Here is a 25,810-nt window from a genome sequence, read left to right on the forward strand (position 1 = left end):
TTTTCAAATATTTCATCATTTTATTTTCAATTAGGACTTGAGGAATGTAGTGGGACAAAGGTGGCTTCAATGATCAGGTTATTTCAAGTCTTAGAATTCAAATTGCAATTCTAAATTTTATCAACAAACACTGTGACTAAAATATCATTTTAAATCTTAAACTTTGCAACACAATAGCATATAGAGATGGTGTAATGTAAGATGCTTTTATTCCATTATAGTACTTTTCGTATCTTTATGTGTAAGTTCAACAGAAATATAACCTATTCACATAGCCATTTGCTCCATTATGTAATCTGAAGCAACATATGTGGTCTTTCTCCTATATTAATGCTTCCTTTTGTTTTTATGAATGCCATTTCACGCACTTTGTAAAACCATGTCTAAAATTTCCAATTCCATCCTTTATCTGAGAGGCAAAATATTACAATTGTCATTAAAGGTAGAATTGTCTTCTTTAAACACCTTATTTATTAATTAGTATAGTAGCATACATCTGATTCTCAGAATATGGAGCTGGATGGTGCTCTTTCATACTGAAAATCAACTACATAATATTGCACAGTATGTTCAAATGTATATACTGAAGAACTGCAAAATTTTAATCAAAATCCACTTTGTTAAATAATTTCTGAACCACTGAGAGAGAGAGTGTCCTCATGATGAAATCATGAATCTCCTCAGAATTCATTCTTAAAAAGGCAGTTTTGATTATGTTGATCTAAGTAATGCAGTGGCGGCAGGTTGGGTAAAGGCAAAGTTTTACTTTTAGTTTCCCCAAATGCTGTCTCACTTGATTTAGGAGGGCTTGGAAAAACCCAGGAATTATCTTCCAGAGAATTTCTGCCGTAAGAGTTGTGTTCCTGAAAGTATGCACCGTCATTAGGAATGGATCTCTCATTATCTGTCCATGATTGGAGGATTGCTTTCTCTGATAAAATCTTTATATCTGGTAAAGCAGAAGATGTAGTATGACAAACAGCCTTGCCATTTGGTGAGAGAGGGGGATGTCTTGTGTATGTTGCAGTAAAATTCGTCAAGTGCAGTTTTGTGCTGTCTTTCCCAAGGTCTTCAATGCATCCTACTGGGGCGCAGGCTAAAAAGAAAGCACAGGCTAAATGTCAGTTTCATGGCGTTTATGATCATAAAATAATACTGTAACACTTCACTAATTTGGCTGAATTCTGGAACTGGTAATGAAATCAACATTTCTAAGTTATTGTGATCACTGAGGCACTGTGACTCGGAGATAAATGACAGATGACCTGAGTTCTAATCCTGGATCAGCTATTTACTAACATTGTGACTTTAGATAAGTAACCTAACTGGTCTAGTTATCACGTTCCTCATACGCAAAATGGATACAGTAATCTTGTACCACCTATGTCATAGAGCTTTTAAAAGATGAAGAATTGCCTATTTTAAAAAGTTTGAAATCAATAAAGTTAAAATATAAATAAAGATCCTGTTCTTGGCTCTTACTGTGACTAGGAGAAGGCTTGCAGACTGTTTACATGTCAGTGGGGACCGAGACAGCTGTTCTTAAGTTTTAGCATTTTTTAGTTAAATATAATATTCCTTTGCTTAGTCATAGGCAGCCCAAAAGTAAATTTTTTCAGAAATAATTATATTTTGAATTTGTGAGACCCAAATGAAGTTTTAATATATTTCAAAGGCTTTTATGGATAAAGCAGTTTAAATAAAAGTTATAAAATAATCCTGTTTCTTGAAAAACACATATAATAGCAAATGTTAATTCCACTACGGTCACAGTACAGGCCAAGTAAAAAACAAACAAACAAAATATGTTTTGTACACATGCAATGGCTTAGAAGAAGATTGCTCTAAGAGCTATTATTTAGCCATAGCCAGCACATTGGTAATATAGGCTTCTCCTCTCCCTCCAACCCAATCTACCAGGGTGGAAAGGTAAGTTTATCCTCAGCTCAAGAAGGATGGCCAAGTGTAACCAAGGCTTGATTCCACATAGTTTTAGAAGGAACAAATTGAACCACACTATAAATAATCTCGTTGCCTTTTGTCTTGGGAGGGTAAATAGGAATGGAGGAGCACTGGAAGTAACAGTTGTTCAGCTTCTGGAGAAACGGGATACGTAGGTCAGGAGAAAAGGTGATCTTATCTCTCAGGAAGAAAGGTGATCTAATCTCATCTCTGTGATCCATACTGTAAAATAACATTGCCTTTTTCTTAGGAGAGTAGACAGAGATGGGGGAAAACTGGAAAGAACAGTGTTCAGCTTCTGGACAAAGGTGATACAAAGGTCAGGGAAAAGGGTGACCTACTCTCATCTCTGTACTCCTCAAAACAATGAGTTCTGTGGTAAGGAGTGGCAACCTCAAGCTTGCCACTGTCTTAGGGGATATGCTAAAAAAAAGTATGTTCCAAAGCACCAAAAGATCTATCATTAACCAGCTAGGAAGGAACACAGGGATGAGCCACTTCCATGTATGAAAAGAGCATTTCTCCATTATTATTCTTTGGAAGTTATATTTATTACGTAAACAAAGAGCCACCCTGAGAACTCACTGCAAAATTATTCTGAGTCCCTTTAAAGAAAAGTTTTATTTCTACTATAAACTTATAGTCTCATATATACTCTGACCACTGGAAAACTCAAGGACAAAGTGAACCATAAATTGAGGCTTGCTAAAACATCGTATTATTTTCCCTGACTTATAAGTAACCAACTCTCTAGACACTGAAAGGAATTTTAAATTCAATTTTCCTTTCCCATGTGCTACATTTTCCCCTACTAATAAACACTCCTGAGGAGAACTATTTATGAAACAAAATTCTCTTGTGCCTTCTTTAAGACAATCTGAGGTGCAAATAACAATTTTAAATTAGATGGTGATTATAAAAAGTCACATCTCGTTTCTTTAAATTTTAGGGCATTCAAATTTACACTACACAACTTCTCAGAACTACACCTACTATGTAATACTAGGTACAAATGCACCGATTTTTCTAAGGTATAAAAATAGCTTTGGCAAAAGTAGCCACTACTAGTTAACACAAAGCTCAAAAGAGTATGGTCAAGCAGTTTTGGTCAAGCAGTTAAATATGAGGCAAAGAGCAATGAACATTTCACTGAAGGGGATAAGGGGAAAACACCTAGTCTCCATTATGATCTGCCATCCTTTATAGAAAGAAAATTTAAGTTTATAAAAAATGCGAACAATCAAATAATGAATCGAAGTTATTATTTTTTTTTTCCAAAACAAACAAAAAGCTAGGTTTTTGGTGTATTCTGCAGCACTGGAATGAAAAATTGTTTTTGGTGTCTTTATATATATTTATATATATATATATATATATAGATATATATATGAAGTAGTTGTGGTAAAAGGTCAACTAGAGCAAACTTAACACCTCAGCCTTATACACATAAGCAACACTTGGTTGAGAAAAGCCACAGGGGGAAAAGAATACAGTACTGAAGAAAAAAACACATCAGCAACACCTTTATGTGTGAAGTTGACCAGTATGAGACTGAAGCCAAAGCAGAGAATGGGTAGGCTGTGAACATACTATATATACTTTGGCTTATCAAACTCATTTGATGAGATTTTGATAAGATACGATAGCTAGTTGTTCTTCAAGCAGTTTGGCTGGAATCAGTGGTTTCCGGCACAGTGACTTGCCTTTCTTGATTGAAGTTGGGGTTTTCAGTTTTCTTAGTAGTTCAGCTTGTACTTGAGTCACCAGATGCAAATTAGACATTTCTCTCTTCAGTTCCCAGTATGCATGCTGCATATTATCACTGAAATACAGGGTTTAAAAAAAAAAAATCATGCTTTTTATGGACAAAAGGAAGTAACTTTAAAATAGAAATAAGCAGATCAAGATTTCTGCTCCAATTAGTTTTGATGTGATGTAAATTAAACAATTGAAAGATTTAATTAGGATATTATAAATGAAAAGATCTTAGAAAAATAACATTGTCCTGATTTGTAGCAATTAACTGTACTGTATTAAACAGAAGGATATAATAAAAAGAAATATTCTAACTGATTAATTTCTTACAGATCTTTACTCAGAAATGAGATTTCATTATATCCTATAATGTGCAGTGCTGTTAATATAATTAGTAAGTAGTAAGGAATATGTTCTTTATTTGCAAATTTGGTCAAGAATAAAGTTATGTTCATTCATATATGGATTATAAATTTGTATTTATTTTTTGATTATTTTTGACACTGCGGATTGAAATGATATATCAGTTGCTGAATGTATACCCAAGTCCACATTAAAATAAAATTTAGGTTTCATGCATTACATTCTTTATGTTTGACTGGGCTGTCTCATATTGTTGGTTCTAAACCAATGTGACATGACAGCACAAGACATGAAGAGCCAGATGATTTCCTGGTAAGGAAAAAAGAAGCTAGAGAGGGAGGATCATATGAAACAAATAAAAACTTCAAAAATGCCTCTCCTATTTTTATAATTAAAAATATTTTACAATTACATTTTTTTAATTTACCTTAATTACCTGAGAAATTATAAATTATTTTAAACCTAATTTTTATAGATTTTGTTTTCCATTAAACATTCTTATTTGGACATTAATGATGTTCTCTTTTAGGTTTTTAATTGCCAACTAAATGAACTGAAATCTTCAGCATGTATTCTCATTTTGTTATATAGGCATACATAAAATATTAAATATAAGAATAAATGATCTTGTAGCATTCAGACAACCATTATTGTCCCTTAGAGATATCAGTATAATTTCAGTAGTACAGAAAACAAATTAAACACACATGTCACTTCATGCTTCAATTTTTGTCTAACCATAAACAAAAACTCAAAGGGGGTAATGCTCTTGAAACCTAAATCTAATATTCCAATCACAGAAGCAAAAGATATATTCAAAACAATTATTTTGAATTACGTAAGGTTAAATACCTCTTTTTGTCAAAATATTCCCATTCCACTCAAACTATAATTCTTTCAATACAAGAAGAAGAATAAACTTTATGTTGCTTTTGAGAAAAATCTGTTTTAGTCTGTTGTAAACATCATTTGTTATCCCGTAGTGTATTAAAAATCACAGGGCTTTTTGCAGGTCTTTGATAGGTGTGAAATAATTACTTCACAAAAATTAGTTAACTACCTCTACTTTACCAGTAAACATCTGAGATGTTTGCTACAATGAATGTTTCACATAGGAACCTGTCTTAAGTGTGAAGAGAGTGTTGGTTCCTTGGTGCAATTCTGGGCATTCAGTATGCTTTCCAAAGAGTTACTCACATTATATAGCAGTAAGTATAAACACTGTACATGTGCTAATTCATGCAGACAGTCAAGATATGAATAATACAGTTTAAAAATAGTTTATTACTGGTGTGAGATGGTAAATCAGTATCTTTTTTGGAGAAAAGAAAAGCAAACATTCAAGATAGTGTTTGAGTACTGAAATATCAAGCATATCTAATCATTCAAAATAACTAAGCATGTAAAATAAAGAGAAATAATTATAACAAAGGTGTTAACAGAGTGTCTAATATACATTTTTTAATTCAATTTAATAAAGACTGCTTAAAACTTAGGTTAAGTTGAAAACTAAGTCATTGACTTTAACACACATCTGGTCTTTTTGTCTTTTGCCCTTAATGTCATCTGAATTGACAACTACAGATACAAAAATCTAAAATTATTCCTAAATATAAGCTCTCCCTCTTGTGGCTAACAAAATAATTGCAGTTAGTGTTACCCACATTATAGTGAACATTAATTAAAGTGTGTAAAAAATATTTTTAATTCTATCTTCTTGAACAAAATGTTTAAATCATTAGTTAAGTGACATTGAAAAAGGCAAGTTGTCATCCCTGAAATTTTTAGCAGGGTTCTAACTAACCCTCTTTACTTATTTAGAGGTATTTTTGACACTATGCATAGCTTACCCTCCCCACGCTCACCCCAGTTCCCCAGCTGTGAGTGTGAACTTAGTTAAGTTTTGCTTTAAATGCCACACAACAAAAATCCTAGTAATATATAAAGCTGTCAATAAAAACTTATATAACTACTTAAATACTGAAATGTAACACTAAAGCATCCCACAAATGAGAACCTTGAAAAATAAAATAGATGAAAGAAAAATAATGATGCCCAAGCATTTCAAGCACTTCACCTACATTCTCACACCAACTTGGCAAAGTGAGTAACCTCATTTTACACATGAGGAAACAGGTTCAGGAGTCTACTCCCGTCTACCATGTTGCCGTTTACAGCCATCTTTTACCTATCCAGTGTAACGACCAATTGCTGCCCTTCTAGAATAACATTTTTCACATCATCATCGTTGTCATCATCATCTATTCACCAAGCACCTACAATATGTTGACTGCCAACAAAATCTTCTCAGCCCCAGTATGTAACTTCACACCTCTGACTTTTAAATATAATGAAACCTACTTATTCACATCTCAAGAAGGGGAGTACATGTCCTGCTTACGAAGTAAAACTTAAATGACACTATATATTCAACTCTTTAATACAGAAATAAATATTTCTTATATAAGAAAAATCTACTTAACTGAGTTTCTACTTCTGCTATACATATTTTTCTTTAGCTTTTGAAAATCCACTGAGCCATTCGTTCCCCCAGAGGAATTAAAATTAAAATACAGGATATTCTCAGCCAAGAATTATAGACTTAAAAATGTGTATTTTGACAATTGTGATTCTCCCAAACAAGTGGGTTTCAAACATTTTTGACTGTAAGGCATAGCAAGCAATCATTTTATGCTGCAACCCAAAGAAAACAGGTTATGAGAAACCATACTTACCCTTATTATGTATAATACACTCTGGTATGTTCTGTTCTGATTTATTCCATATTTTAAAAATGCTTGTCATAACTCACAAAATTTCAGGATCAGTAAGAAAACACATAAGAGTTTGAAAACACTAACCTAATCCATATTTTCTAAACCAGGGATTTATATTTTAAGAAGTCATCTGTAACATAGTTCCACAATATAAATTTACAGATGATGAGCCAAAGAAGTACAGTAAACTCCATACGTAGGATCTGGTTTAACAATTGAAGCCATCGACTTAAAGCCAACATCAAAACAGGACACTGGTGGGACAATGGCTAACTTTCTGAAAGGGCTGTTACTGTTAAACAATGTTGTACACAATGAGTACCATATAAAAGACCTCCAGTAATTAAAAGGTTCACTTTGTCTAAAGGAGACAATATAGTACCTCATTTGCCTGATGATGAAGGAAATACAAAAGAGGAGTGTTCCAAAAAAGGGAGTTTCCCAAATAACTGAAAAATAATCCTTAAAAATATCTAATCCTTTAGTTAACGGTTTTATGGAAACATTCCTATGTACTTTCCCCTAATACAGTAAACTTAATTTATCATCTAAATTGTCCCACTTAAAAGTAGATGAAGTAACTTATAAAGATTAATAAAACACAGGAATATAAACTGGAAATAAGTATAAATGATGAGGTGAAAAAAACAAAACAAAATGTAGTGGGGGAATGAGGCTAACATAAAAATGCATGATATACAGTTTACCAAAAGGAGGCCACAAATTTGTTTGTAATTTTCTAGTGGCTAACCAGAAGAGGGAAACCTAATCAGTTTTGCAGTTCATATTGCCTACAGAAGATAAATGGAAATCAATTTTCAAAAAACCCCAACTGTACTTGAGTCCTAAAGGAGCCATTTAGGACATGCTATAATTACACAGTTCTTTAACATACCATACCCTTGGTATGGCTTTAACACAAAGTAACCTTTAGATGGAACTTAAGGCAATTCTTTCTAAAAACTTTCTCTCAGCTGATCCTCTGACGTTATAGTGAGCTTAAGAGAACTCAAGACTGCACTTTGAAGCCACAATTATAGCTTCATAGCTTCAAAAACTGGCCTTACCTCCTTGGGCCTTCAACCTCCCCCAAATTCTGGCATAGAGATTCTTCACTATACTGTTAATTATCTCATGCTTTCAAACAGGCATTTTTTGGGGGAGCCAGCTTTCTGAGATATTCTCAGTGGAAGTTATCCGAATTATGTAATTCCACATGAATGATAGCATAAGTCCCATTCTATATCATGTGCTTCCAATACACTATCTATATAGCCCCTTAATTTGATCTACTCTGATTCTAACCTTGCTTCTTTCAAAAATGATTTGAAGGGGCTTATAAAAATGACAAATACAGCAAAAGTAACAAGAGGAAACCTAGGCTGACAGGCTAAAATTCTGACAAAGAAGATAATTTTAAGAAATAGTTTATGTGGACATTGTACTAGACACATTGTTTAAAAAAGAAAAAACTTTCTTGCTGTAATCTTAGATAAAATTTGAAGGCATAATTGAAGTACTGCTCAAACGGCAGAGTTAGTTGCAAAGAAACTGTATGGCCAGCTCACAAAACTTAAAATATTTACTGCTGGCACTTTATAGAAGAAGCTTGCCAACCCCCAATCTAAAAGAGTGGCTGCATGTCACATCCTCAAATTGTTTTCCTTAACTGATCTTGATCATTTCTCTCACGCAGGTTTTTGATAAGAATAGGTCTGAAACAATTCACATTATTTACTTAGGTCAGTAAACTTTGAAAATCAAATGATCAAACAATGAAGTCAAGTCAGTATTTTTTATCAGATAGAAGGTATCCACGGCTATCCTAACATAGTACCAACAAAAATTATTAGATAATTTAAAACATAGAACTTTTGAGTTGAGTAACAATAATAGGTATTTGAGAAAAAGAGTTGAAGTACATGAACTCTGATAGCTACTTCTGTTCTTATCCTAAGAGGGAATAATTTCTTAAAATTCACGCTATCCCAAAGACTATAGGGTTGTCCGTGTTTGCTCTTAAGACAAAGGGATATTACTATAGATAGAAATGACTAATTCTTCATGTACAACATCAGGGTTTATTACAGAATACTTCCACATACCTTAGTTCCCTAAAATCATATCTAATACTAATCATTCAGAAATTCCGTATAAGGCATCCCAATGTGCACCTTTCTACTAAAGTTCAAGCCTATTGTTGATTAAGTAATAGTTAAATGTTTTTTTATAAATATATTGTGATCGGAAGTCACATTCAGTATCCAAATAGTATCCATTCATTTCATTTTAAAAGTTAAATCATAACAGAAATCTAGGTACCTACACAAAGTGATCTGTGGAAGAGAACGTGTACTATTTTAATGTTCAGGAGTGTTCGTACCTTGAAATGCTTAGTCTTTGGAGATCTCTGCTCTTCAGATTGTCTTCTTGATGTGGATCCTTTCATTTGGGAAAAAAAAGTTTAAAAGTTGTAATTTTTGCATTTTATTTTGTCTCAGCTCTTTATTACCAGAGACATATTGTAGCTTTTATAGAATACATCTATGATTATATAGCATAAAATGAGATTTCACATTCAATTTTATGAAATCAACTCCAACCTATACAAAATATTTCAATCACTTCCAATTATTTAAAGCATTAATACTTTGATTTTCTTTAAAAAATAAAATTGTTCTCACAAAATATATTTCTGAGAACACCAATCTAAAGTCTATATTCAAAAAAGTATAACAAATTCATCACATTACTACTGTTTTTTCAAGGTGTTGCTGAATGAATTCCATGGGCAAATGGAAGTTTTTTGGCATTTTCTTTTTCGTACTATTACAAAAAAAGTATCAGAACTTTAACAAGTTACTGTTTAAAAGATCAGCATATAAATATCCTCCTTACATGTACATACAAAATGACCTGGCCAGGATATCATAAAGTCCCTTTACACTTTAAAGTATTAGTGGTTTACTTAGGTTGTAGATATTAAGACAGCACTGTAATACTTTTGTTTGCAATTCATTCTCATTTAAAAGTCTGTAACAAATGAAAATGACTATTACAGGTACTAATTCTACTGGCAGAAGTGGCCACTATAAGCTGAAAGAACAAAATTTAATTTTATTATTTCTTACTTACATAATCTATGTAAGTAGATTATGTAACATAATCTAATTTCTATGTTAATTTCTAACATAATCTAAATTCTATGTTTTAAACTGGAATATTAAAAAGGTACACAAGGACTTCGTGAGTATTCTGAACTTTGGAGTGTAAAATGTCAAAAATGCTTCATCTTATAGGAATTAAACCATTTTTGGATCTCTGATTTTAACACTGTAAAAATTAAACTGCATTTTAGGAAGCCCTATGGAGAGGGGAAACAACTGGCTCATGAGTCAGGGGAGGTTTGACTACGAATGAGACACATATCTTTGGACATTCTTCTTTCTTGTTTTCTATAGGAAATGAAAGAATTAGATCAGATCGCTTTTAGTTTCTTAGTATCATTAATTTAAAAAATGTTTACTTAGTGTATACTTAAACATAAATGTTCATTGAAAAACTTTCCTCATTTTTAAAGCCAATGATATAAAAAATTCTGACAGTTTGGGTGGGAAAATATTTTTCCAGTTACAATTCAGAAAATCTAATGTAAATCAGCAATAAGCTCAAATGGATTATCTCTAATATTCAAAGTCCCAGTGTCTGGCCAGTAATTGGGTTGCCATATTCTAAAGGCTATAACGGGTCTGTTTCCCAACTAGTGCAATATTATGTGGGAGTTTCACGTAAACAGCAACCCATGGCTACAAAATCTTGGGAAACAATGTTCAAGGTATACAGGTTCCTATACAATAGAACTTCTCAGAACCTTTAATGCACTATAGCATATTGTGAATCTCTAAATGGGCTATTTTATTAGAGACCTTAGATATCCTCTAAACCAACTCCATTTTACTAACCCAATGTTTCTTATATTTCGTTGGCCCTAGAATCTGTATTTCTCACAGGACCAACTGTTCTGACTGTAAATAGCTGTAAAGAGGAATATTAGGGGGATACAGCAAGTCTAAAAGGCTCATAATGGAACTGCCCCTGGAACCTCACTAACACAAAACACTAGTTAACTGAGTTCACTAATTAAATACTTCAAAAAAACCAAAAACATACTATTATGTCCATGTAGGATGCTATTACATACTTCAGAAGGTATCATAAAATATGCTTCACAGAAAGTACCATTTTAAAAATATTTATAAATATGGGTAGAGTAATGCAAGCATAAATTTCTCTCCCTGACTTGCTTTCAGATTCCCATATCCCAGAGGACTCCAATCAACAATGCCTCTGAAACAAGATTTAAAAGTACACATCCCACAACATCAAGATTTCAACTTGGAACCCTTGATAAATTGGTATTTCCACTCTTCCTCCTCCTGGTTCATTTCTTTGTATTAGTTGTGAGCAGTTTTTACTTCACAGCCTCACTCCACCCCTAATAAATGCCTGTGAAGATGGGGACCATGTTTCAAATATTTTTTTCAATATTTCTCCCCTCAACTCTTAGAAGTTTCTTGTCTCTCATATTTAATTTCATCATCAGTTAAAGAAAAATGATATCTAAAGTTTCTTTGTCTTCTAAAAGGCAGTTTCTGTGATTGCTTGCTTATGATAGATGAATTTAAACTAAAAGCAAATTCATTCCCTAGCACCATCTAGTGGAAAAGAGTAACTAATGAATTAAGAACCAAAATTTGAACCACACATACACACACAAATACCTTTCCGGATTATTCTAATCAAGTTTTTTTAAAAAGTACTCACTTACTGAATATACTATTTACTGGGCACTATGCTAACTGCTTTACACACACTAACTTAACATTCATGAAAAAATAGGTATTTAATGTATACTTTACAGAAAACAAGTTTCAAAAAGTTAAATGACATTCCTAATGTTACTCAGTTAATAAGCAACACCTCGATTATTATCCAAGTTTCTATGATTTCATGGTACTGCTTCCTACTCTACAATGAAATATCCATTATTTGGATATCTAATAATTTGATAAGAGTTATCTAATTATTTCAAGTAGAATGTACACATTGACAATTATAATTCAGGGCTCCAAGGTGATCTTTTCTTCAAGCACATCTTTTTTAAAAGAGGCTTCTCAGTGGCTATGGCAACTGAGTTTGTGGAAAACGATGCTGAAAGGCTCTCAAGGAACTGTGTTGTGTGGCCACAAGTTCAAATCTGAGAAGATCAACTTCAAATGTCAAGTAGGAAAAAAACTCATTTTGACTCTAGCAGGAATTGACAGTAATTTTCGTATTGTTGCCCCTTTATCAGGACTGTGAGCTCCAAAGCAAGTTCTCATTGCCCAGTTCACAATAATGCAATTGGTCAAGGTCAAGGCCAAGGCAGAATGCTATATTATCTCAATACCTGGCTCATTCTTTTCCAGTGGTCATCTCTCATAAAGAATACATAATAAAAGAGAGGAGTGTCAGCTTCATCTAAGGACATTTGAGATTCAGGGTAGAATCTGGCTGGCAGTCAGGAAGTATGGGAGAGGAGTTCCTCTTTCAGGCAGTAGCATCCCAGAGGAACAGGGAATAAGAAACAGTTCCTCAATAATGTTGGAATGCTCTAGTAAGCAAAATGGTTGAGCTGAGAAACAATTATATAACTGGTTTACACCTTAGTCTGAAATACATGAATGCATAAAATGGCTATTTCCTCTAGACTACTAAGCTTTTCAATTTCTTGTAACAACTATTTTAAAGTATGCATTTGGTACATTGTTCTCACACTCCTTGTTTTTGTATCATTTCCTCTTTTATCCTTAGCCCTGTTATGACATCTGAAAACATATCAAAGCTTGTTAGAACCCAAGCTAAAGTATTAGTAAACAGATTCTTGGTAAGGAAATGAGAAGCAGCTTGTGTTTTAGAGGATGACTTCAGGCTAATTATATTTAAGCAATGCAGCAGGTTTTTGTGCTTGTTTTTTTTTTCCCCCAATTCTTAAATTCTCAGTTCTTTGCTGATAGTTAAAGTTGTCCCCAAAGTATTAGTCTTCTGAAATTAAGTGGGCTCTGTGAAGTTTTCTTTGTTGTTGTTAGTTTTTCTTAAAAAAAGAAATTCTAAAAATCAGGTTGTCTCTTATGTCTAAATTAATCAATTAAGTTAAATAAAATGGGAAACTTAAAACTTGAGGATTCTCTTTAAAGTTTAAGGAAAAAAAGATAAGGAAACTAAAGAAAGGGAGTTTGAAAGAACAGCTATAATAAATTAACTAATATGCTTTTTAAAATAAACCTTTTTAAAAGGCAAATTTATATAATCCTGGGATCAAACTAAAAGTATACAGTGTGTCAAATTTTAGCAGAAATGATTAAAGAGGAAGATAAACATGTATTTTCAAAGAATAGAATATTACCTAAATAGTTACAATTTATGTTAATGTTATAGTTGAATACATACTTAGTTATAAATCCTACAAATAATGCACAAAGAATACTAAATTTCTCAATTTAATAATTCTGTAGTACCGTTTGTTTGGCTTTTTGTAGTTCTATTTTGAGATCACTACATTCTTTCCTCATCAGTTCCAGCTCTTGTTCCAAACCATGGATCTTCAGGTCACAGCTCAACTTTTCCACCTCCCAGTTTGATGAAGGTGGATTTAAATTCCTCATCACTACAAAAAGGACCGATATCAAAATTATTATCTTTGCTTTCTATATTGATCACAATTCTAAAAAAGTTATGTTGGTAAAATGTAGATAAAAGATAAACTAATATAAAACATGTACAATCAACAGTTTTTTAAAAACAGTAATTACTGCCAAAGTCTATGCTAGTAACAATAAAAAATCTAGCAATCTTGTTTTAGACTATATTAATCATCTCATCTCTGAGTTTCTATATAAGTTAAAGTTCTAATTTGTCAGTCTGATGTTAAAACATGCTATGCTAAAATCAAGCATATGCTAAAATTGCAGACAGATCAATAATCTGTTTTATAAAAGTCAAGGCTTAGACTATGATAAAAATAATAAGCTGAATAAACTGAAGTTCAACTAATCATTCCATCGAGTCTCCTCAAAGTATACACTTTGACCAGCAAACCTAGAACATGATCTCTAAACAATTTTATTCATAAACATTACACTATAGAAATTCAATATAACTGGATACCACTTTATCCTTGACTTAGTACTGTAGCCTATCTACAAAAAGCCCCAACTAGCTACCACAAGAGATCTTATCTCAAGCTCTCAAAAGGTCTCTCAGAAGCTTACTCTACTTCAGCTTGTCTAATCAGAATGTTCACGGGAACAGGCTATTATCCATATCCTCCAGACCTGACTGTGCACCCCAACATCTCATCTCTACCTTTTAACAACCTACAGACAGAAAAACAAAGTAATTCTAACTACTCCCTGACAGTGTGTCTAACCGTGGGCGAGATGTTCAGTAAGAAGGAAAAGCCAGGACATACCAGTGGGGTAGAAGTTTTGACTTCTACTACTTCTACTTCTGGGTTCTACTCCTTCCCTCCTCTACTTCATCACAAACGAACCCTGAATAAAAACCATCAAATTTTCTCAAGGACAATTTACAGCTAAGGAAAAGTTAAAAGGAGTTGACCACTGTGTGAAAGCAGAACAGAGAAATTAATGTAAGCCTAAAAATTAAAAAAGTTAAGGCTCCTTAACTTTTCTATAACAGATATAGAAAACTGGTGATAGATATAAAACATAAATGGAAAAATGTATTAATTCTGTTAGAATATTTGTAACAAGTAAGTGGCATACCCTGCTGAGTTTCCACCTCTGTCCTTAGCTGGAGGAGTTCTACTTCTTTAGACTGTAGCTGTTCATTCAATACTTTCAATGATTCAGAGTTGTCTTTATTCTAGTTAGGCAGGGAAAATGCCAAATTACATTCAATAAAATCTGTACGTTGGTATTATATCTTAATTTTCAAGTAAATATTGAAAAAACTCATTCTAGTCTTTAAAAGCAAGGTACAAAAATGAACTCAGTTTCTCACTAATCTTTGTCTTTTTCTAATTGAGGACATTATTATTCATTTTTTTCCTTTTAAATATAATGACTAATTCCACCATGTCATGATTTTTCAAAATAAGTTAGTGGTGTTAGATGTATTTAAGTCCTAAACATCATTACATACTAAGTATTTACATTGTACAGAATAACTTACAAGCATTACTAAAAATTTCAATTTTGCTTTGAATATATACATTTTAAAATTGTAATTATTATACTAAATGTAAACATTTAACTTATTTCTAATTTCAAACCTCTTGAAGGAGAAAACTAATTTGAAATATAAAAATGTCATTCTTTTCAAACCAACTTACCATTTTATCTAATTTGCTCTTCAAATTATCTCTATCAATGCAAACTTCTCGATATGCATGATAGGCCTTATTTACTTGTTCTCGTCCCACAGAACTTGCTTCTTCATCTAATCGAGCTCCAATAAGCTAACAGTATGAAATGAAAAGAGAAAGCTCAAAAAGGTATTATACGTTAAAAAAAAAAGTCAGTCTTCTGATGACTCATCTTAATTTTTATAACACAGGGGTAAAGCCTGGACTATAATTAGGTGAATATTTCATTTTCATGCAATAAATCTTTACTGATTAAGAAACCAAAAAGAGTACAGAATATTTTTAAAAGTCTTCTATCCTTTTACTTATCAGTATTTTAAACTTCAGAGTATATGTTTTATAACATAAACCATCACAACTACAACAGAGTACACCATTCTTTTAAAGTGGTTAGGTGTTTTCCTCGTCAGTAGTATCTAATTTTCATCATTGGAAAAAGTATCAAGTTAAGGCAAAATTGACCTCTTAAGGAATGGATGTGTTAGTTCATTAAATCCTGTATTTTTCCAGAATAGGTATTAGTAAGATTATTGGTTGCAAAGTACAGAAATATTTCCTATGTCAACTATATACTAAATCCCATTTTTCTATGGAACTATAAAATAAATATTAGCTATGAGCTCCAAAATGTTACCTTCTCTCACTCTATCGCAGTATGTTACAAATTTACTTAATTGACCTTAAAGTAAAAAAATTCATATGAATGTGAACAAATTATGATTATGTTTACAGTTGACTCCCCCTCCTCTTATCTCTCCCAATGAATCAAACTTGACCGAATCCCATCCTTAAGTTTTTCTATACAAGATAATGCATTTCCTTTGTGCTAAGAATCCACTTCTTTTACCCTTTGTGGAAACTGCTGTTTGTAAGATATGTATACACTGATCTAATGTGAAGAAATACAAACAAACTAACACTTTAAAATTCAAAAATAAATGGATGATTGAAGAAGACTTCCCAACACACAAAGCCAAGAAGATCTGGTGATTATATTGAATCAGCTACCTTACTCATATATTCTATAACATTTAGGTATGTCAGTACTGTGCATGAAAAGGTAGACAGAAAACATTAATTTATCAGTTAAAAGCATTATTCCTACTATAAGTGTTAAAGAATAAAAGACAATGTTGAGGTAAAGAAGATTTCATTACTAGTGAAGACATTATTAAACATATTAGAACAATATCCCAGAAGCTTCCTCCTTTGACACTTAATTTCCTTTGTTGGCACATCATTTTTTGTTGTTTTTTTTTTTTTTTTGCACAGATTTGAAAATTCTGAATAAAATACATACAGCTATGAAGGTAAGGCAATCTGAAAAAATTTAATTCCTCCAAGTTGTTAAATCCTCTTTTACAAATATTCACCAAGCCCATGGTACGTATTTTGAGATTAGCAGTGAGTTATCTTTGGAAATTTAGTACTACCATGGAAGACAGAACAGAAAATATTTAAAATTTGAATTATTCTTTATGTTATAAAGCATAATGAAGGTAGAAGATAAAATTACCTTTTCTTCCAAAAATCTTATTCTTTTCTTTAATAAAGAGTTCTCTTTTTCTGAATCCTTAAGACGTTTTTTGATGTCTTCATATGCAGTAACAAGGGCAAAATGGGAAGCAACAGACTCATCTCCTGAATATATTGAAATTGGAGTCACTGTATCTCTCCTATGGGCTTTTTCATGATTCAGAATGCAGATATCATCTTCTACCAGTGCATCCATGACAGCTATTACATAAAAGAAAAAAAAATGATATACAAATATCTCATTGAATAAATGAGCAGGGAAAAAAAGACATATTTACAATAATGTGTATACTGGGGCAATGTTTAAAAACTCCTTTTTCTTTTAGAGGCAGTATAGCACAGTGGTTAAAAGAATAGACTCTGGAAGCAGACTGCTTGGGTTCTAATCCAAGCTCTACTATTTGGTGTCTGTGTGATTTTGGGCAAGTTGCTTAACCTCTCTGCCTCAGTTTCCTTATTTGAAAAGTATGGAAAATAATAGCAAATACTTCACAGGGTCTTAAGAATATTAAATAAGTTGCTATCTTTAAAGCATTTAGAACCATAATTATTAGTAAGTTCTATAAAAATCTATGAAATATCATTTTGATTAAAATGATCAAAATTTTTAAACACTTTATGCTCATGTATTTCTTCATCATTTCCATTAGATCTATTAGTAGCAAGTTTTAGAGCTTCCCAAATTATAAATTTTCAAAACTTCTTTGAGCACAATTCATTACAATATATTACAGAAGTTTTAATGCATACTTTACTATATTCTTTCCATACCAGTAACTGGTTATATGTGTCGTGTATTCACAATAGAAAAGAAACAAATTGACACTTGAGTGCTCACTATGTCACAGTACCATGCGCTGTATTGTTTTAATATTATCTCCTTTAATCACCCCAACAATTCTATGAGGTAGGTGTCATCTACATTTTATATGTAGGCCTTAAAAACGTGAAGTATCTTCCCCAGTACAATCTAGAACATTACCTATATGTATTTTGCTCATCACTGTGCCCCCAAGTCACCACTGTATGGAAGTTGCTCAATAAATATTGATTATTGAATGAAGAGTGGATAGAATAGGATTAAAACTATACTCTGACTCCAAAATCTAAGAGAAGAGGCCAGTTACCTTTATTATCTAATGAAAAATATACTTGCTCTGTATATCTACCTTTGTTTTTAAGTTCAGTATTACTTCCGCATCTCAGAGTTGTGTTTCTGAAAAACACAGTGGAAGGAGAAATTGTGGCGGTATCTTTTAAGACCTCATGGGAAAAACAAGGTAAGAGGGGACTACAGGTAACGTAAGAGAACCTAAAAATTCCTTTTAAAATATTTTTTTAGTTTAAAATAAAACACTAAATATAGCATTCTAAATAAAGACTATCAAGGGATTTCACTTATCTTAGTAATTAATTGTCACTGGAAAAATATTTTTTACTACCCCCAGCTTAAAATTTGCTTATTTACTAGTATTAGTCACTGTTCAACAACATTACAGATGAAGAAACTGAAGTAGAAGGAATGTATTTTTTCCAAAGTAACGGAGTAAGTTGAAAGTTGAGATGTAAACATAGGCAACTTAACTACAGAATCCATATTTCACTATGCGTGCTTTCCTCCAAAATGTCTGATCTCCTTCCCTGTGTCTATTAATGCCTATAAAGTTTTTTTTTGCTTTATTTCACACCACATGAATACTAACAAAAGGTTTTGTTTGTGTTCTTTTGGGTGTGGTCTTCTATCATTGTATTTTTACTTTTCTATAATAATTATAACTAAAAATTTCCAATTGCTCTCAACCAAAGCCGGAGTTTGAAATGTCTAAGTTATTCATGTCTATCTAGGATTAAAGGAAAGGTAGGCAAAAATAAATGTGCTTATTACAAGTCTTGAGTAAGTAGGTGAAACCTGCCATCCAGTCAATTTTCACCGACATCAATTTAACATTTTTAAACTACATAGGACAACTCCTGTTCTTAAGTTAGAATCTTTCTCAGTTTATGAATGAAGTCCGAAAACAAGAATGGACTATGAGTCAGCGGTCCGCAACCTTTTTGGCACCAGGGACCAGTTTCATGGAAGACAATTTTTCTACGGACTGGGGTTGGGAGAGTGGGATGTCCTGGGTAGGGGGAAGGTGGTGCAGAGCTCAGGTGGTGACGCACAGCCCACTTCCTAACAAGCCAGGGACCAGTATCGGGCCATGGCCCAGGGGTTTGGGACTGCAGGATTATGTTACCTACTGCATACCAAAAAAGTGGCAGATTCTCATAACCATAATTAACTGCTTCTGATGGAAGCTGTACTTTCTCCTAATGATAAAAAGTTTAAGATTTCTTCCTCTACAGAGAAAACTTTTCCATCTCTGGATACAACTCTATTTCAACATAATAGCAAACATAATTCCAATCATGCTGCTGCTAATCGAAATTCTCATTACTTCTTTGCTAAAGGAAAATATGAACTGAAAGTATGCACATGTATCTCCGTATAAAACTGTTACACAAATACACACACAGTATCTTAAAAATAGAACAAGTAGAATAAGCGTAGATGATTAGTTAAGTGGTAAGATGCAGTCTAGTTTGAGGGGTAAAATTATGTCCATAGTAGACATTTGATTTAAGTAACTCAAACAAATGGGCAAGATTTATACTACTTGAATAATTTTTTTTCTAAAGACACCTGAGAACAAGAAATAAACATAAACTGCCCTACAAAGTCAAAACAGATGCCCCACAGTTTGTGTACTTTAAGGATCAGAGCCCACATGCTTTTGCTTTACACAAAGTTCTAGCCAGCTCAGCTCTGTGATTTCCTTATTTGTTCATTTATCATGTTTTTTTTATCATGGAAAAATCATTTACTCTGCAAGGAAAACCAAGCGTGACAAACAGTTGTGCAGAAAATAATTCTTATGCTATAAAAGTAGGTGATATATTTGAAACAATACAGAATGCTATGGAGATAAGGGATAGGGAGGAGAAGTGCTTTTCAAAGACAATACCACAAAAAAATCAAATGACTGTTAAGCGTGTACTCTAAAGTGAAGAGGATAGTTATTTTCATCATACTGTACTTACTGTACTTAAACATTTATGGTCTGCTAACTTCCAGCAGAGACAATGAGTTCAAAGACCTGAGTGTGGAGTGAAGGGTTGAGAAGGGGAGAGGCAGGAGATGAGATTAGATAGATAGGATGGAAACAAACTGAGAAGATTCTTTATGATAGAGAGACTACTGATTCTGGTCCTTATTCTATGGGATATTAAAAAGGTAGAACTGGACATAATTAAAGAGTATGAAGAATACTCACACACATTTATTAAGAAAATTTCACAACCAAATGAACTACTTAGCATTGTGCTAAATGTTTATAAATATTAACCGATCGAATTTTCATGACTACCCTATAAGGTAGAAAATCTCATTTAACCCATTTCACAGATGAGAAATCTGGGACCTGGAGAGGTCATGAAGCTTAGCCAGGATTAGTATGTAGCAGAACAGTATGTAGCAGAAGCACCTGTGTTTCAGAGACTGAGCTATTACTATTTTTCCCGCCCCAAAGAATCTTTTACAAAACCTTACATTCATCAAGAACCACAAAACTAGGAACCCCTCAGAAGGTTTCTAAGTACTTTAGAGGGAAGGGGATGTACATTTTATGCAACAATGTCACATTTTATACAAGATAACTGGTCATTTTTAGAAAGACAAAATGAGCAGACTCATTTATAATTAAGATTATAAGTATTTTATATATTTTTATCTATTGCCTTTTTTATTTACAAATCATCAAAAAGTTGCATACGTATAGTCTCTCTCTAAATATAAAAAACATTATCGGCATAAAAAAGATTTTTCAAGTTTTATACCATTATTCTATATATTTATTCTACGTTCTATAAACACTACTTGGAACACACTAGAAAGCAGCATGAAAATTGGTTATCTATGCTAAAATTTATTTAAAAAATAGCCACATATTAAAGCATACCTAAGAGAAAATAAATCCACTGGCACCACAGATATGCATTAGGTTTTATTACGTTTTAAAATAACTGTCACTTAAATTTGTTATAAAACAGAAAATGAGAATTTTGATTTCTATCCCTGAAAAATAAATATGAAATCACAAGTATCAGAATATTAATACTTACCATATTACTCTGTACAAACCAGACCTCTGGAGATTAAAACCTGTAGAGCCAGGGAAAATGAGATCTTAGTAAGAAACCAAATAATACAAGGTGGATATCACATTATATTTATTACTACAATGAAAGGAGAACTTTTAGCAAACTGACAAAGTAGACTATGTACAGCCTTTGTTTTTACTGCTTATGCAAGCATCCTTCATCATTCTTCAAATTTATTTCTACAGAGACATAAAGGGAGCTGCAATAGTTTGCCTCACAATAATGATTTAGTTTTACACACTTCTGTTGTAATGAAATATCTCTTTGTCTGTATCTAAATCAGCTGGTCCAAGAAGTTTGATTTTCTGGTTAAATGTTAAAAGTATAACCTGGCTATTACTATACTTAAACTAGACCAAGCTAGTTATAACATTTAACACTTAAGGAAACTTACCTATATTATATCTAATCTTATTTACCATAATTTAAATTTTCTTAAAATAATAAACCTTTGTTTACATTAATCTTTAAGAAAATGAGTGCCAGAGAAGAATATCGTTACCAAAAATGAGAGTTACCAAAAGATTAGACAATTATTTAAATAGTCTAGCAAGAATTGATAACATTCACTTTCAAAACTTAACAAATGACAAAACACTGTCCCCAAACAAGCTTAATCAATAAAAACTACAAAAATCAACAATAGATGTATTCCACAGGGACATGCCAACATTCCAAGAGGCTGGAGATGACCTACGAGGGCAGTGTTTGACAAAGTAAGGTGTGGACTACTGCTTTAGAATTGCTTGGAGTTCTATTAAAAATGCTGACTGCTAGGCTCCACTGCAGATCTATACAAATAAGAAAAGCTGGGTTGAAAATCACAAACTGCACTTTCAATAAGTACCTTAGGTGATTTTTAAGTCCCATTCCAATTTAAGAACCACAAATTTAAGGAGAACAGAGCTAAGTCACTACTACATGATTTACAGAATTCTAATTATAACTAGTATTCTTGAACATTTGTAGGCATGGCTAGTTCTATGTTATGAATTGGTAAACACTCCTTTTTCATGAAGATTTTTTTTTTAATATTATATAGAAAGTAATCTCCATTTATCCTCATCTCATTGCAATAACATTGGAGGGTTATATATAGCATATTTATAGGCAAATATATCTATATGTAGTCAGGCAATTATTTTATATATTTGGCAATTAAATTTTGTTTCTTCTTAGAGGTTTACTTAATTATAAATTAAAAGAGAATTAGAAAGGACTGAGGTAAAAGATGTTGACAATTATCGTTGAGAACTGAATTTCCCAAGAATGATAATGGAAAAAGAGGGCACAATTTATCAAATAAGGTGAGCAGAAAAGAGAACAGTAATGCCTAAGGCTTGGGTAAATACAGGGAGGAAAAAAAAGATTTAAACATTATTACCCAGGACTATCTTAGATCATAAATTTCAGTTTTTGCTATGATCAACACTGAGTGGACCCTCAGTTTTTTACATGCTACAGATACAGGGGTTTGAGATAGTAGAAAACATATATTCTGACACCAGATTGTTCTTTTTTTCAGACTAAATATGATTATCCTATTTCATCATCATATCTACCATTTATTGATCATTTACCATACGCCAGGCACTAATGCTTTTACATGTGTTTTTCTACTTTTAAGGTAGGTATTATTATCTCAATTTATTAACAAAGTCTTAGAAAAGTTAAATATTTTCACCTATAGCGATGTAACTAATCAGTGTCAAAGCTAGGGCATAAATCTAGATAAGCTGCCTTTTAAATCTACATGTCTAATATAATATTCTGAGAGGCAATACAAAATGGATTCTGATTTTCCTAATAAGAATCTGGACAGGAAGAACTCTAAGGTAGAAAGAATACTGGCCCAGGATTCAGAAACCCAGATTCTAGTCTAGGACCTGCCACCCTAATTATAGATTAGTTCACTTTACCTCTCTAGATCTAAATTTTCCCATGTATAAAATGACAAGGTTAGACTACATAACTAAGATGCTACCTTCCTAAATTGTAAAGGCAAAAGTTTAATCCAAATACAGAATGGCAACCTACACAGATAGACAGGAATTCACATTTATGCCAGGAACTGAGCAAAAGGTACAGTACACATATCACCCAAAGTCCACGCCAAACTTGGCAAGAAAGGTATTATCACCATCAAAGATGAGGAAATACAGGTTCAGAGATAAGGTAAATTTGCCTTATCATACCAGCAGTATGTGACAGAATTGGGGTTTGAACCAAGGCTTATATGGTAGGCTCTTTCCTCCATTCTACATTGCCTCCTAAAGTGAATCTTATTCAGAACCTCTGAGAAGGCTAGGATATTCCTGGACCCACTTCGAACAATCAGTCTAGATACCATGGAGCAAGGATTAAGTCTTACAGAGGACGGATAGATCAACACTTACTCCTCTTTCCCTATTTGTAATGAAATAATCAGGGGCAAAAATGGCCTAACTAGTTTTATAAAGAAGGGATCTTCAAGTGCTTCCTTTCAAGATACTATGGCATAATCTATATACCTTGGCAATCAAATGTCCTCTAATTCAGTCTGTCCAAAAACGTACTCAGCAGCAGATATCCAATACAAAAAACTCCACTTTCATTTTTATGACCCTCACTGAATCATCCCACTAACTGCATTAGTCCAGAAATCAGTTTATATAACCAGGGAATCCTAAGAGTCTTTCAGGGATAGCATAGGTATGAAGAGAAGTCTACTTGTCATTCCTTTCATAAAATAATATATCTCAATGAAAATGAGCACCTGTTATACAGTAAATGTTACTGGTGTTATCAATAACTATTTTCTAACAATGATAAGACAATCATAATTTGATTCAGAATATAAGTGCCATAAAAAAGAAAACAGTAAGTCACCCTGGTTCTATTACTTCATGGATTATTAAAAACATCACATCAATTTACTTACTAATCATGACAATGTTCTGTGTTGGTAATTAATAGTAACTGTTCATGGTATACCAGGTAGTGTGCTTCCGCTTTATGGAAACTATCTCATTTGTTCTTCATAAGAATTCATTAAATCTATGTAACACCTCGGAGGTGGGTAAGAATCTCCCCATATGACAGGAAATGAGACATGCAATCCTTAGAAAGTGGGGGAGCCATGAAAGAAAATCTGGCTGCTGATTCCAGAGCAAGCATAACTCTTAGAAACTATGCTTTGGCGCCTTGGAGAGTAAGTATTTCCACAATTTTAGAGATATGGAAAATAGGGAAGAAGTTTAGCCTCTTACCCAATGTAAATGGAAAATTCAACACTCAGATACTGGTGTTCTTACCTAAGCCAATACCATTTCACATTACACTATGCTGTCTCTTTAATATTTGAACTTTACATTTGCATATGACATCGCATTAAAATTTTTTAACCATTCTGTAAAGGATGCACCATTCCCAATTTACAGATGATGGAATGATCACAACAGATTGGGCAATACGATATGGCGTTTTTAGAAAACCAAAACTTAAATTATGCCTTGAGATCTAGCTCAATCCAATTTAAAATTTCAATAATTGAAAAAGAAAACGTTTTCTATGCTTAAGGAGTACAGGTCAATTTTAATCCTGGTACATCTATATCTTTGATCACCTTAGCATATTTCCAATACATCCTGGAGCAATTTACGTTTTGATTTGTATTACAGTTTTCATGTGTATTTTACCTCACTTTCGAGTATTCGAGTTTCTTGTGTGTAGGGACAAGGGTGTTAGTTTACCTTGCATGTAATCACTCAACGAATTACTGAAAACCAGAATGAATACTGTATTCAGGTTAGACACACTGGAGAAACGACGAATACCTACTGTTAGCTCTCAATTACAGTACAAAGGGTCGTTATTCACTGCTCTGATGCTCCAGGCAGTACCATCCCAGCCACAGGTCCCTCTTCCCTTTCCCATATAAAGCCATCTCAATGAATGGGAAAAAAAATCCCCCAACATCTGAAGGCGCCCCAGTAAATGAGAACACATGAGGAAAATGAACAATAGGGGAAGAAGTAAAGTGAAAGACCAAGAAGGGTCTGGAACAGGTGGGGTGTGGAGGTGACAGGAGCAAGGGATGCCCAGGGGTGAGCCGCTCCCTAAAGGAGGAAGGGCGGGAGGGGGTGAGAGAAAAATGACGTGTCTCTTCAGACCAGTAATAGCGGCAAAGGTTGGTCCCGGGATTGCCCGCACCCCCATCCTCGTCTCTGCCCCTGCCAGTCACTCACCCCGAAGCCAGGCTATGTAGGGCCGCCCCCAGGGCCGCCGAGTTCCGATTCTCTAGTGTTTGGAAACGGACCGAAAACGACCCAGGTCGCCAGGGGTCACCACGGGCTTCCGGTTTCCTCAAAGACACCGCCGCTTCCCCACCGAAGGCAGTCGCACCAGGTGCGCCGCGGAAGGATTCCCATTTCTTCTGCCTTGGCTACGCCAGGCCCGGCGCAGGCCCTGTCCTTCGGTAGTGGCCTTGGAGGTTCTGGAAGGAGGGGCGAGCACAGGCAGGAGGCCGAGCAGCCGCGGGAGAAGGCCCGTTACCCAGCAACACGCGCGCGAGACCCAGGCCCTCCGGCGCTGGCCGGCCTCGTCAGGACCTACACGGCCCGGCGGCCGCGTCGCCCGCCGTAGAAGGGAAGCGCTGTCGAGAGGGGCTGGAAGGGTGGACCAGCAGCTCGCCACCGGAAAAGGAGCTGCCGCTGTCCGCGGGCTCGGCGCCAGGGCCGCGCGAGGAAACCGGAAGTCAGGCCCGAGGGAGCTGTGAGGACGTTCGCGAAGCCGGGCGGCTGCGGGG

At 33.9% G+C, this 25,810-nt stretch overlaps 1 protein-coding gene across 2 annotated transcripts; it reads right to left on the reverse strand.

The window, feature by feature from the left end:
• Nucleotides 1-456: 456 nt before the first annotated feature.
• On the reverse strand, nucleotides 457-25,810 carry AZI2 (5-azacytidine induced 2). 2 transcript variants are annotated; one of them, XM_012644574.1, is made up of 9 exons: nucleotides 25,251-25,810; nucleotides 20,986-21,025; nucleotides 16,802-17,022; nucleotides 15,253-15,378; nucleotides 14,684-14,783; nucleotides 13,415-13,563; nucleotides 9,241-9,299; nucleotides 3,666-3,784; nucleotides 457-1,096 (listed from the first exon to the last, which is right to left on the reverse strand). In XM_012644574.1, the coding sequence occupies exons 3-9, from the start codon at nucleotides 17,015-17,017 to the stop codon at nucleotides 681-683; spliced, it is 1,185 nt and encodes a 394-aa protein (XP_012500028.1). In that variant the 5' UTR covers nucleotides 17,018-17,022; nucleotides 20,986-21,025; nucleotides 25,251-25,810; the 3' UTR covers nucleotides 457-680. The 2 variants fall into 2 exon arrangements, with proteins under 2 accessions (XP_012500028.1, XP_012500029.1); XM_012644575.1 differs by lacking the exons at nucleotides 20,986-21,025; nucleotides 25,251-25,810 and adding an exon at nucleotides 17,991-18,032.

Source organism: Propithecus coquereli, unplaced genomic scaffold (genome assembly GCF_000956105.1).
Source record: "Propithecus coquereli isolate 6110/MARCELLA unplaced genomic scaffold, Pcoq_1.0 Scaffold214, whole genome shotgun sequence".
Lineage (NCBI taxonomy): Eukaryota > Metazoa > Chordata > Mammalia > Primates > Indriidae > Propithecus > Propithecus coquereli.